The 14,294-nt window shown below is 38.1% G+C and overlaps 1 protein-coding gene across 1 annotated transcript in view; it reads right to left on the minus strand.

Moving 5' to 3' along the window:
• Window positions 1–1,597: 1,597 nt before the first annotated feature.
• Window positions 1,598–14,294, minus strand: part of LOC132098986 (staphylococcal nuclease domain-containing protein 1-like) — a 180,994-nt gene continuing 168,297 nt past the window's right edge. The window contains exons 20-24 of the mRNA XM_059505323.1: window positions 13,573–13,642; window positions 12,166–12,279; window positions 9,939–10,142; window positions 3,337–3,381; window positions 1,598–1,805 (exon numbers count right to left, since the gene is read on the minus strand). Of these exons, the coding sequence (XP_059361306.1) occupies window positions 1,740–1,805; window positions 3,337–3,381; window positions 9,939–10,142; window positions 12,166–12,279; window positions 13,573–13,642 (499 nt within the window). The 3' untranslated portion in view covers window positions 1,598–1,739. The remainder of the gene's footprint in view (window positions 1,806–3,336; window positions 3,382–9,938; window positions 10,143–12,165; window positions 12,280–13,572; window positions 13,643–14,294) is intronic.

The following is a 14,294-nucleotide window of genomic DNA, read 5'->3' on the forward strand; positions in this document are numbered from 1 at the left end:
ATGCTGGTGGATCTTTCACTGTTCTGAAACCAAACATGGTTTAAATCATGAGAAATGCATTAAGTATCATTTTGTCTCTTAAAAAAACCACTGAGGGAGAAACATGCTCAGGACTGCTTAGCCATCATACACTTTCTATTTTGTAAATACTTGCATTTAATTTGAAACATGTGGATGCTGCAATTAATGTGACAATGAAGACTGTAGTAACGGCTGTTGATTCAGTTTTGCCATTGCAGGTATAAAATTCTACATTTTATAATATGACCAAATAAATGCAGTCTAAAAGACTTTCAGCAAACACCTCACCAAGCAAAACTTTTAAATGGTAGTGTATGTGGGTATAAGACAACAACTTATACTATATAGAGACTGTATTAAAGGGCTAGTTCACCTGAAAATTATAATTCTGACAAATTCTCAAATCATGATATTTTCTGGTCCCCACTGACTTTCATAGTATATATATTTTTTCCATGTTATTGAAGTCAATGGGGAGCAGAAATTGTTTGGTTATGCACATTCTTAAAAATATCTTCATTTGTATTCAACAAGAAATAAATTCATACAAGTTTGGAACAATTTGCATTTGAGTAAATTATGAGATTTATATTTTTTATTTATTTATTGTATTTCATCAGTATTAAGTGTGACTATTAATATTAAATCAATGAAAACACCAGAAATAATTTTTCTCAATTTCAGCACTGGTGTAGTTACTGTGTTTTGCCTTTGTAGTGTAGTAACTAGTGTTTTTTTGTTCTTCATGAGGCTCTAAACGACACCAAACTGTGCTGTAAATATTCAAAGAAAGGAACTCAGCATCATCACAACTCTCAAATCAAGACAGACAACACGGCACTTTGCTCATGTTTATTTGTCAGATTTAAATACAATGACAGGGTCTACCTCAAAAGGAAATACATTCAAACACTGTTTCTGTATTGCAGGCAAAAGTGGGAAAAGTAGAAACGATGACCGTTGAGTAAACCTCACAGAGGAGGCAGAGACGCGCTTGTAAAGGTGCTGGCAGCAGTTCTTTTGCCACAGAAAAAGAGAAAACACACATACAATACAAAGTTCAGAAATGTCACTGAAAACTCCGATCACATCAGAGAGAGACAAAAATACGCTTAGTAAGTTCACTTGGTTAGTTTTTATCTAACTTCAAAATATCCATATATATTATATATATTAGATACTGAAATATAGAATCTCATGATTAAGGAGGCGTTTTCTCAGCAAGCTGTTGAGTTCATGGTTGCTCTGTGCATCCCCCTAAACTTCTTTAAATGTCTTGCCCCAAAATATAGAAATCTGATTGGACAGATCAGGCTTGCTAGAATGGAGTTTGACAGCTGGTGATTGGCTAAAAATTCACATGAGAAAGATGATTGGCTAACATGTCAAAATGTAAGATTAAAGTAAGTACGTTGGTCCTATTTGAAGCAGGTACGGGTAGAGTTATCTGTAGCATAATCGCTTTTAAAAAATCAAATAAAAAAATTAAAAATGATAAGAAACAAAGTCCTTGAGCAGAAGAGACGATATGCACATAGTATATATATATATATATATATATATAAAATAAAAATAAAAACAGAGGCAAATGTTCAACATTAAAAAAAAAAATAAAAAAAAATTATGCATACTGATGTTTTGTTTATCATGATTTTAGTTTTTTTTGTATGTTCTCTAGGAATGTATCTTGTCTTCCACAAGGTCTTTGGAACAACGACTTAGCGGCGGTACCCAAACTCATCCGCGTCGTCATCACGGAAATCTCCATAACGCCAAATATTGAGCTGCAAATGAAATGGAAAATGAATCAAAGAAAGACTTAAAATATAGCTGTAACTGTACACTGTGGGATTGTCAGCTGTGTAAGTGGTAAAAAAAATATATTAAAAAAACAAATTAATTCAGATTTCAAATGCAGTTTGGACCCATTCATTGTGGCTTTGCTGAAGCTAGGCTGATGAAAAAGTATTAATTTCATACTTTATTTATATTTCAAGCATTGTACTCGTGCATATGAGACTTTTATTGACCCTGCGTTGAAAGCATCAAAGATCATAATGAAGACAAATCCTCAAACAGCAGATTTTTGATGTTTTAGATGGGCTTCTTCTGTGCAACTTTTTTTCTAAATAACTACAATAAAACATTAATAAGCAGTAAAAAGAGGCTTTAAGTCATTTGACAGCACTGATTCACCATCATTAAATTCTGATAAGCATTTCTGCCCATGTATCTGTAAGACTGAGGCGCAGATGGCCAGCGTGTAGACAGGATCATTAAAACACGAGCCGGTCTGTAACATCATCACATCTCAGTAATAACGAGGCGAATGCTCGTTTACGGTGCTCTTTATCTCTAGTCCTTTCACTTCCAGTCACGGGTGGAGGCTTTTTTCCTCCAACGAATTCCATCACAGCCCTTTTATTTTAGATCGGTTTTGCCACATAAAGCAGCAAAATGTTTTATTTGTGCGACAGTGAATCACTTCAGCTTTAGAAATTCTTAGGGAAGATGGGAAATAATTTTGCATGTCATACAGAGGCTTTTAGGTTTTCTCTCCATTTCTATCATCGGTGTGCATGTGGCTGTTAACTCAGAGAAAATTAAGCCAATTAATGTCTATGATAATTTGCTTCCATCGTTAGCAGGGATATCAACATCATCTAGCTCTTGGGTTGGCATGGTTCTCTCTTTTGCTCAAGTCTTGTTAAACAGCCATTGGCCTGTCATATGGAGCAATGTTTTAGCCAAAAGCTACACAAAAGCCGATGTTACATGTGAGAAAGCTGATTGTGTGAGCTAAAGGCTGTTCTGAAAACAAAACTCTTCAGTTTTCTGTGCCAACAAGGGCATTAAGTATTATAAACAAGCAGAAGGGAAGAAGAGTGTATCGCTAAATCTTCAATTCAATTTGAGTTCCTAACTTCATTATGAACTTGTGTGACATTCAGGAATGTCCTATTTGGCATCATGAATATATGAGCTGATCAGTGATTGCTGAGAAAAAAAGACGGTTGATTTCATACACTGATCTCATTCCTTTTGCCACTTGTTAAACGCACATGATACTGTGGTGCGTTTTAAAATCTGAGGGTGCTATGAAACACCTTTCAACATCTGTGGATAGTGCTTTTTTAGCAGCAGCGTCCACTTGTTTGGTAACTAATGGAACCTCATCTAAGTGCTATTTATAAATAAATACATAAATGTAAATAAATTGTGGCAAAATAGTGTGGTTGACCAATCAGAATTTACAGCAGTGCGACGAAGTGGAAAGAATTAAAGAGGATGAGAGTTTAAAATTGCAACTCTTACCCGGGCACTCTTGGCAGATTCCTGTGCATTCAGATATTCAGTCACCTATTACAAAAAAAAAAGAAAAGAAAAGAAAAAAAAGAGTGCATTTAGACAGAGAAACTGTAGTGTTGTTTAAACCCAACCAACATCCTTCAGCATCTTCAATATAATAAATCATACACATACAAGACATTATAAAGGACAGAGATTGCTTAAAAATTGACAGCATTTTCCAGGATTGATGCGGTGTGGAATCCACATAAGTCAATCACAGTAAGTGCAACTAGTTTAGATGTTTTAACAGGACTTCATCTTGAGTCGTTCCCTGTTCATCAGGGTGGCGATCGGAGCTGTGTGCTTACAGAGGATATATTCAATGATAAGTAAAAGTGTGGGTGGTTACAGCCACTACACTGTGTGTCTCCTGCTTTCTTTCTCTTCCTGCAGCCCACAAAAAGCTGCATCACAGACACAGGCCTGAATAACATCGCTTCTGCCACAGCAAGCACTGAGAGTCACTGACTGAGGCATAGATGTGTCAGAAAGCAAGACTGTCTTCGTTTCTGGTTCAGAGCAGTGTCTGCAATATTAGAAACCTGGAAAGGTCTGTGTTTTCTGAAGTACCAGGTCGTATGAGATCGCAGCTGAGGAATTAATGCACAAAGATGGCAGATGGTGCGCTCTTTTAGCTCTGTGTTTGCATGTGGGGCTGTTATTTCGAGGGGGTTAATTGGCCGGCTGAGGAACAGGTGATTTGGTGGTTTAGGACATGCATGAAAAGATGGCAAAGTACATCTGGACTCTGCAGCTGCAGAGAAAAGTGCAGCTAACGCAGCCTCCATCCATCAAGCGTCTGACGCTCCTTGACATGCACCACCGCACCTCGCGCCACGTTCACACACACCATCATCAGCAGTTCCACACACTACAGAGGGGCTAAAACTCCTGTGCTGAATCAAAGACGCCAACATTAGAGCTGTGCTGATACAATCATGTATGACAATTCATCAGCATTTCAAGATTAGGGATGCATAGATATTAATAATTCTGCTAAGCTGATAATTACTACTGATAAATAGCTTATATGAAAAATTTACATTTAGATTTAACTTTTAACATTTAGATTCCATTAGAGCATGGCGCTAGCGGTGGCAAGGTCATGGGTTTGATTCCTAGGGAATGCATGAACTTATAGAATGTATACTTTGAAGGCAATGCAAGTCACTTTGGATAAAAGCATTTGTCAAATGAATACATTTAAATAATAAAATATTCTGCTAAAATTGTTTAAAAAATATATATTTTAAATGCCTCAAGTGAATTTAGGTATCACAATATTATAATGCACAGTATAAACAATGGATATTGTACCATTGACCATTTAAAGTCCAATAATGGATATAGTTCTTGTGCATCCTTAATCAAGATATCATTCTATTATTATATTCCAATCAATAGTATTATCTTGCTGCATTGTGACACATTTATTGTCAAAAGTGTACTGCCATGCATATTGTATCATGTTGTGATAGGTGTGTGATATGAACAAAATGTTTTCGCAATGCAAGTCTTTTTTTTGTAACAATATATTACAATAAAAGTAAAGTTATTTATTTTTTTATATTCACACATTTTCTTATTAAAACTATAAAAATCATTCAGTAAAGAGCAGTGATTTCCTTTTTTCTTTTGTTTTCTGATTAACATGAAAGACAGGAGCTGGTATTATGAGGCTGCTGTCACTTTAAGACCGAATGCACAGATTCAATAAACTGATATACAAACATGAATAGTTGCCAATACAGGCAGTTTTTACATTTTTGTGTATTTGACCGCTGAATTTCAATAATATGCAGAAAAGTACTGAATTGAGGATCACATGCTGTCTGAGAGGCAGCTTTCAGTGTTTTTTGAGTACCACATTGAATGAACTCTTTTTCTCATTCATGCATGTTTCTTGTCACTCTAATGTGTTGTCTACTTAAAAATATATTGCCATACTAGCCCTAATAACCATCATAACTGAAAACACACACAATTCTCCTTTCCGTGTGTGAGCCATTTCAGTGCCCTCTATTCATAGCCCTCAGTCTTGTGAGTTCAGGTGACTGTTGCCTGCAGACTGCAATGGAGTCTTTGACCGTCTCTCGGCATGAAATGATGGGACAGTGATCAGATTTGTGGTGTTCTTAGAAATACTCCATAATATTCAGTAATGCAGGCAGCCTGAAAATCGAAGCATTCATGGATACAGCTGCACAGCATTCCAAGAGAACAGTTTGGACTTTGATCATCTCAGTACAGAGATTAAACAACAGAAAGACGCCGGAGCTGAAATGGCTTCTCTGTCCCAAATCAACCCAATTCAATCCACAGGGCACAGGAATGAAATGGGGTTTTTAGGCAGTGATGCGTGTCATTCAGCATGTGTCCTGGCCCTTTTGTGTGGAAGAGTGTGTGTTTGATAGTAGAGGAGCAGAAAATTCCCCATTCTAAGCTTAGCTAACTCCCACTGGTTAATGGAGCTGTCAGGAGCGAGGCAAGATGGGATTAGACTGGACATGGGTAGCCTATAAGTGCCTGATTGCAAGCCAACATGTACCTGACTGGAGTCAGATAAACAAATTATATTTGGGTTCCTTAATACCAATTAGTTGAGCAAATTAAAGACATGTTTAAGGAATAAAACAGGAGAGTAACAGAAATTTAAACCACTATTTTAAAAAGACAACATTCCATAAAATGCTAAAAAGCTACAATTCTCTCAGGACAATTTCATCACATAACCATCGTAATAAAAATACTACACCTCCCTTGGGCTTAGTTATCTATATTGTACAACTCAATATCACCAGAATATGACAGTAAGAAGATATTGACAGTGCTATAGTTTCATCAAGCCATCAATAGCACCATGGGATGTAGCAGTAAAATGTGAGTAACCACAACTTCAGGATCTCGTATGCACTGCCATTTTCTTTAGCGCACAATAATTCCTAAACGCACTTTCAAACTGGTTTGAAGCATGCCACATGGAATGTTAACTCTGCCCAAAAGACAGCACAGTGCAGGCTCAAGACAAATGTGTTTTCTCACTGACTGGTCTCTATCACACGGCCACTAAACAGCGCTGTGATATCCAGTAAGAGGCATTGGTGCAGAGGTCTCCGATACAAACCACAAATGTTTAAAGCCGGATGAAACCTTGCTGACATTCTGAAAAACAATGACGTGGAAAATAGGAGAAACACTATGCGACACTATGCGACAAAAGTTAGAATTCTATTCAATCCACAAATCACATTTACTTAACATTTACAATTGATTTACTGTAGTAATACTAACTGTAATTGTGGTTTTGTGGTAGACATGTAGGCCTATTGAACGTATTAAGGAGGTAATGAAATATAGGGCAAATTACAGACATTTTGCTTAGCAGTTTTTTGCATTTCTATTTATACTAAATGTGTTTATGGACTACAGTAGATACCATAAAGCCATACTATATATTATAGTTATTAAAGTTTTAACCTTTAATAAGACAAACATGCGATGAGACAAACCTTTGGACACCCCTGTTTTAGCCCCTTTATATCAACAATTTAAGTAAATGCTAAATGCTTAAGGAGAATCTCACAGAACAACTCTTCATTAAGACTGACTATATTCTATGACTGCAAGCCTAATTGGTATGTAAGTTTGTAATTAGCTTGTAAATCTAATGAACGTGGAAAGGCACCAGTGTCACTGATGATATGGTACAGTAAGCTTAAGCTTAGTGCTGGTGTAGCATAAATGCATAGAAGCTCTGTTTCAACCTATGAGCTGCCTTGTTGTCTACTGCCTAAATAGGCACCTACATAGATACCCAATTCTTGCATTAAATAAAAAATATGTATAATTATTTCTCTTGACTCATCTGTCATCTTGGACTTTGCAATGCATTCTTGCTTCAGAATTTGGCAGAAAGAAGGCATCTAATAAGGCAGCATGGTGTTGGAAAAAAACCTTTGCATGTGAAGCCCACATATGATGCCATAAAATGTATAGGTAGGCAACACACCAGGATTTTATAGACATCTCATCTAGCCTGCCAGGATGAGGAAGAACATCAGTGAAAGAGAGACAGACTGACACACAAATACGAAAGAGCAGTGTTTGACAAATACAGGGAGGGAAATGACACATTGATTTCGACTATCGATCCCGAGAACTGATGAAGCTCTTGCACACTTATCGGAAGGCCTGCGTTATCTGCGTGCAGGTGGAGAGAAAGAGAACCAGTTGGCCTTATCTGTCACTCTCTCGTACTCTCTCTCTGTCAGACAGACGTTCCCATATCCGACTCCTACTTTCACTCTAAAGATTTATTTTCCCTATTTCATTCGCCTTATACAGATATTCAAGGACTTGTTTTTTTTTGCACTAGACCACAGTGAATGTGACAGACTGACTGACGCATGGACTCTGTTCTAGAGACTTCAGCAGAGTAAAGATTTGCTGATAGCAGGAAGTCAGGTGTCAAGCATGGCAGATACCCTTCAGCAGCAGAGAGGACATGGGGGGGAGATCACAGAGAACAATGTGTTTAAAAGGAATAAAATATCAAAAGAAAGACAAAGGAATTGGGGGGGGGGGGGGGGTCACAGGTGGGATAGCACTTTGTATTATGAAGCCAATGTAAATAATCACTGTTTATTAACAGTGTTTTAAATCACAGCTAATTTACAAAGTAATGAAAGGTTTGATCCACTGATTTGTCTTTAATTCTTTTTATCCGACCACTTCCACCGACATGCAAATACATGCAAATTTCCAAACTACATTCTCCAGCACATGGCGTGCTGCACTGGAGGCCAAACCAGCCACAAGAAAAGATGAGGAAGGAGAGAGAAGGACATAGAAAGAGCGTGAGTGGGAGAGATAACGAATGAAAGAGAGAGTGAGATGAGAGAATCTTTATGAAAAAGCCAAGGGTGAAAGCAGAAGCAGACAGAAGACAAGTGGCATGGCGCCACCAAACTATACTGAAGTGCCAGTACTGTCCTTAAAAATGGCCATCTCATGCCAGACGGACTGTGGACTCAATCTGGCATTCAGGATGTGCCCTCCATGTACATTTACTAATGATGCATGTAATAACAGTGTAATAAGATGGTTATTACACATTAATAAACCGGCAATAGTGCTTTAATGGCCAGAAACGAGGCATGGTATAGGTTTTTGAAAAATATATTACAATCTTCAGATGATGGAATAAAAAGATGTAAAGTAAATTCTGTACCACATGAAATGGCAAAAATAATGATAATTTCCCTGAACACTATCTGCCATTGTTCGGACAAACGGATCCCACTCATAAACTCATGGTTGAGCCAATGTAGAGGTGTTAGGCTGGTCGGAATGCTCAAACACTTTAGGGTGAAAATCAACCTAGAAATGTCTTATTTATAGCCGTCTCTATTAACCTGGGCCAAGAGAAAGTATTTACAATTCTTAAAACTACTAGAGATTTCTTTGGAGGCACATTGAGCTGTAATGCTGAACTAAAGCATGTGTGTACAGTATTTGAGGTACAGTATGCCTGAGCACAAGTGTTTCCTAACTATGTGAGTGTGAAACAGGAGCAGAAGTGAGTGCCACTGAAGTCAGACAGCTCAGCTCTATACAAGCACCTCAAACTACCTGTTAGCGCAATAGAAAATGAAAAAAGAGAGCGCGAGGGAGTGAGAGGCAGGGGACGAGTGAACCAGAACACTAGTGTTCCTATGGGAACAGGGAACGGTGGACCTGAAGTGGCTGTCACAAACACCCTCCATATGCTCCGAGTCTACAAACCGCTTCAAGTTCATCACAAGCAGACTGCCAAGAACAAACCTGTGTGGCTTGATTCAGGAGTAAAAACAAATTACGTCAGGGCGGCAGAAGGCCATAGGATAAATAAATGATCAAAGGGTGGGTACAAATGTGTGCTTAACGGGCTGTGTGATTTATTGAAGTTGTAGTTATAGTATTAGTATTGTAATTTTACAGGAGCACTGAATGAATACAATTATTTCTTTTACAGTGAACTATTACAATAGTAATATTTTAACAACAATAATACATAAATCAAACATTTTGAGCACAAACAAAAAAGCATTTTCAATCAATTTTGATTAGAAATATTTATTTTCCTCTAATCATGATGCCCTAGAATAAGCTAATCTCTGACAGTAAAAACAGCTTTCATATAAAGAGATCTAAATGCTCATACTATCGAATGAAGCCCTTTAAGTTCCTGTGTGAGCGGCAGTGTGTTCGTTTGCACTTGACACAATGTCACAAATGAATGCAGCAAGTTTATTAAAAAATGCTCAAGAACTGGCACAAGCATTACATAACAGGAAAGGAGAAAGAGACGAAGTGAGAGTGAGAAGGATAGAGAGAACAAATGGTCAGTGCTTCATGATGATACAAACTGGCTGCAGTCAGAGGCCCCAGTGAGGTACATTCCAGGGCACAAAGATTACAGATCCCACTTAAAGCTAACGCCACCTTTGGCTCAAACTATCTGACCAGTGGCTCCACACTCACTATTTGGGTTCTTGTATTTAGATGTATGCACGTTTTTCACTTACCATTTTCTGTAGGTGCTTCTCTTTCCGTACGTCCACCATTACAAGTCCTTCTTTCACCAGACCCAGACCTACATCATCTTTTGAGTCAGCAAACTGCAGCGTGACGTGCGGGCAGACAATACCACTGTATTCAACATTCAGCAGACACTGTGTGTTTTGAATGTCCCTGACCACACTGTCCACGGCGTCAGTCCGTGCGTCTTCCTGTGGGTGAGGTTATCATAAGAACATGTCACATTTCTACAAACTGCTCTCAGCACCAATGCTTAAAATTATACACACTATTGATAGACATTTCAAAGTCTTAAATGTGCGCTCTGAGCCAATAAGACTCTATCGTTTAAATTCTCCTGCAGCTGAGTTGCTTATTCATCAAACTTACAAACACCCTCTGTGATAACAATAAATGTAGATTTGCAAACAAAAAAAAATGGATAAAAAAATAACTCTACACCAACACAATGTTTCACAAATGTTTGACGCACGAGGTGAGAGATACAGATCTGATCTTACTCGCTCTCACACACACACACACACACACACACACACACACACACACACACACACACACACACACACACACACACACACACACTTGCTCTTGTGAGCCAACACAGTCTCCATGGCAACCTTAGAGCATGTTTCCCTTGGGGGGAGTTAAGGTGGGGGTACGAGATACAGAGGCCATCCAGAACGAGAGAAAGAGACAGAGATAGAGAGAGAACAATGCGCTTACTTCAAAAGATGGACAAGATCACAAAACAACAGTAGTATTAACAGGGCAGGTGGCACAATGCCACACATACACACAAACACACACCTACATGCACAATCGAGCTCCGCACACAGACCAGGTGTGCTTACTTTCACATGCATTTTGTCACACAATTGAGCAACATGCAACTAACAAATAAGCTTGAACTGGAATATTAGAATTCTATCATACTGCTTACTGCTAAGTAAACACAGAGTATAACTTAATTTAAAACAACCCCCCCCCCCCCCCAAAAAAAATTGTAGTATACTATATTTGTTACATCACATGACCTCATTAAAGGCATATTTCAGCTAGTGGTGTCCAGTTTCCACAACAATAATTCATGCAATGTAGTTTGCGCTTTGCAATGTAGTGTATGGCTACTCAATGCAGAAATCAGCATACTTTGCAGAAATGCTCAGTAATACAGTAAGGATGCCATTCCAACCATGGTAGAAACAGCTAAACTAGAATGACTCATAATTCCAGTCTTTTATAAGCTGGATGTGACTAGATGTGCGCACATACTCTATGTAGGGGTGGGCTATATGGAAAAATAAATCAATTTTTTATTACGATTCTTTAGTTAAAAAATAAGAATAAATATACACATTAAAAATACAGATAGTATACCAATAAAACAGGTTCAAGACACTCAACAAATATAAAACACTATATAAATTATACATTGCTTCTTATTAAAGCAACTCAAAGAGTGATGTTTCTTTTTGTGTTGTTGTTTTAATAACATTAAAGGGATAATTCACCCCAAAATTAAAATTTTGCCATCATTTACCCACTCTCAAGTTGTTTTAAACCTGAATAAATTTCTTTCTTCAAAAGAAACAAAAAAAGTTATTTTGAAGAATGTGGGTAACCTAACAGTTGCTGGTCCCCAGTGACATCCATAGTATATATTTATATATTTTCAAAGTCAACGGGGACAAACATCTGTTTGTTTACCCACATCCTTCAAAATATCTTCTTATGTGTTTAGCACAAGAAAGAAATTAATACAGATTTGGGACAGCATGAGAGTGAGTAAATACTAATTGAATAAAAAAAAATTGTGAACTATCCTTTTAATGACAAGCGGCAGCATTTTTTTGTTTTATTAGTTTGTTGCCACCTTAAAACCTGAACGCATCTACAGCCACACATCCGTTTTTATTTTAACTGTTTACTTTCTCTGTACTAACTCTACCGCTGAAATAACATTTGAAGTAAATGTATGTTGCGTTGTACAGTATATTGAGACAGAGGGACCAGAACTGCAACTGATAAAATGTATGTTGTAGCACGATACTACGATATAATTTCAAAAGCAAATCATGGAGACATTTTAATCATCCATGATAAAAAATTTGTGAAATTGCACACCCCTAACTCGATGTGTCCTACAGGACCTGTTTGAAGGTCATGTTGTGTGATGAATCACCAGGGTTTGCATATGAATGTGCAAGAACTTACATCCTGTGGGACCTGAATGAAGGCAAATGCGTATTCTGTAGCCTGTGGAGGAAGTGTACGCGTGCTGAAGGCTGGGGGAAGAGCTGCAAGACGTGTGGAGGATAATATCTCCCTCTGAAACGACAAGAGAGATCGTCACATTGCTGTGTTATAAAACAGACTTCATACCTCTTTTATACACTGACTGCCTGTACAAGGTCCTCATTAAACGGAGGAGGTGTGAGTACAGCACAACAGATAAAAGCAAAGTCAAGGATAACGCTTAACTCCTCCACATGCCACACTCAAAGCCAGCAACAGAATATGAGAGAGACACACTCTCTCTACTGGGTCGCAGATGAGCACTGTGGTCATGTGTCTTTAATGCAGAACATGTGAATGCAGCAGGCTAAAGAGTTAGCAATGACACACCGCAAAGACTCTTTTCAGCATTGAAAATGAAAAATACAGGTGGACAGAGACCAGAAAAAGGAAAAACAGACCGAAGACAGATGGAAGTACTCCAGAGGAAGAGAGGCAGGAACACACTTTAAGCACACAGTGGACAGAAGTATTTGGAGACGATGCGTGAATGCCATTGCATTAAGTAAGATAAACTAGGTGACATTTAATCATCTAACTGAAAGTACTTCACAAAAAGTGACTCAAAAAAGTAACAAGTTCGTTCAGAAATTCATACAGAAATTGTGGCTCAAGTGTCCAGATGCTGTACTGTATATCAAAGCAGATTCTGTTAAATTGAGGCACAATTGAAGATCTTCTACATTTTATTCCTACATTGTCAGATGTAATATGGAATCTAAGTTATAACACTTAAACCAAAGACCCCCAAAAAGAGAGGACTTTAAGCCATAAACTTCTGATGGGGCATTAAAATAAAGATATGTCCCTCAAAACACAGCGTCCAGTGAATCAGAGTGATATGAAAGGCAATAAACAATGATATCAGATTCAGCACAATGCGATGTGGGCAAAGAGAATCAAAGAATGAGGTGGAGAGTCTGTGAAAAGAGAAAAAAGAGGAAGGCACAGGGAATACAGAGATGAGAGAAAAGACCTGTAGTGTTAAAAATGTTCTATCACATGACCACCTGCATCTTTTCTCTTGTGCTGGCATGGAGCCTTCTGACCCGGCCACAAAAACAGCAAAGCATGCTGGGTACTGCACCCTTCAAGCTACTTTTAAGCAGACTAACATTATTTTCCTTGCAAAAATGCATGTATTTTAGATTTATGGAGAGGAATTGTGTGACTGATGGATTCATTGCTGGCTTCTGAAACCACATGAAGTATTTTAAACAATTCAGAACATTCATCAGTCAGCGCCTTTCTAAAGACACGCTCTACTCTGGAAGTGCAGTGCTATATCCAGATTACGTATCAACCTCTCTGCAAGCAGATACTTACATTTCCATAGTCGATGTAGTAAACATGAACCTTTGCTGGAGATTCAAGTTTCTCGATGCGAGCTCTGTACCTACGGAGAGAGAGAAAGACAAAGAGGAAAGTGTCAATTTCAGTCACTGATCAGAGAAAAAGAAGCACTGGATGTAGAATGTCTGAACAAAAAGTTAGGCTTTGACACCACATTGCACTTTGGTACCCAAGTTTGTACTGACTTTCTGGCTTCAAACTGCGTTTTATTCATGGAAATGAGTGAAAGGCACCACACCGGGCACCAGATACCAGTACTGAGGTATAAGTGACCTCCATTTTCACCTGAAAACTGAAAACATTCACTTTTGTAAAGAGCAAAACACTAGTTTAGTGCCCCTTAATGTACAGTACAGGTGGATCTTTTATGGGTCAGAGGAGAGAGTTGATCTTGTATTCATAACCCTGCGTTCTGAAAGTGTAAGAAGGCTCTCATATTCATAGAGAGCAGTTCAAAGATCTGCATGACACCTCAAACACAAGAGAAAAAAAATCAAAGAAGAGTTTCTGTTTTTATCTAATCAAACTGAGACATTCCAACCCACTCGAGACCATCTACATATGCTAAAACACCTCAATAATCCAAAAACCAGCGCCTGATCCAGGGACCCCTGCTCTCAAATATGTCTTTCTGCTGGTTCCAGACTGATTTGTCTCCTCCCTCTCTGCACAGACTTAATGAGCTCTTACACTAC

The sequence above is a fragment of the Carassius carassius genome, chromosome 22 (genome assembly GCF_963082965.1).
Source record: "Carassius carassius chromosome 22, fCarCar2.1, whole genome shotgun sequence".
Classification (NCBI taxonomy): Eukaryota; Metazoa; Chordata; class Actinopteri; order Cypriniformes; family Cyprinidae; genus Carassius; species Carassius carassius.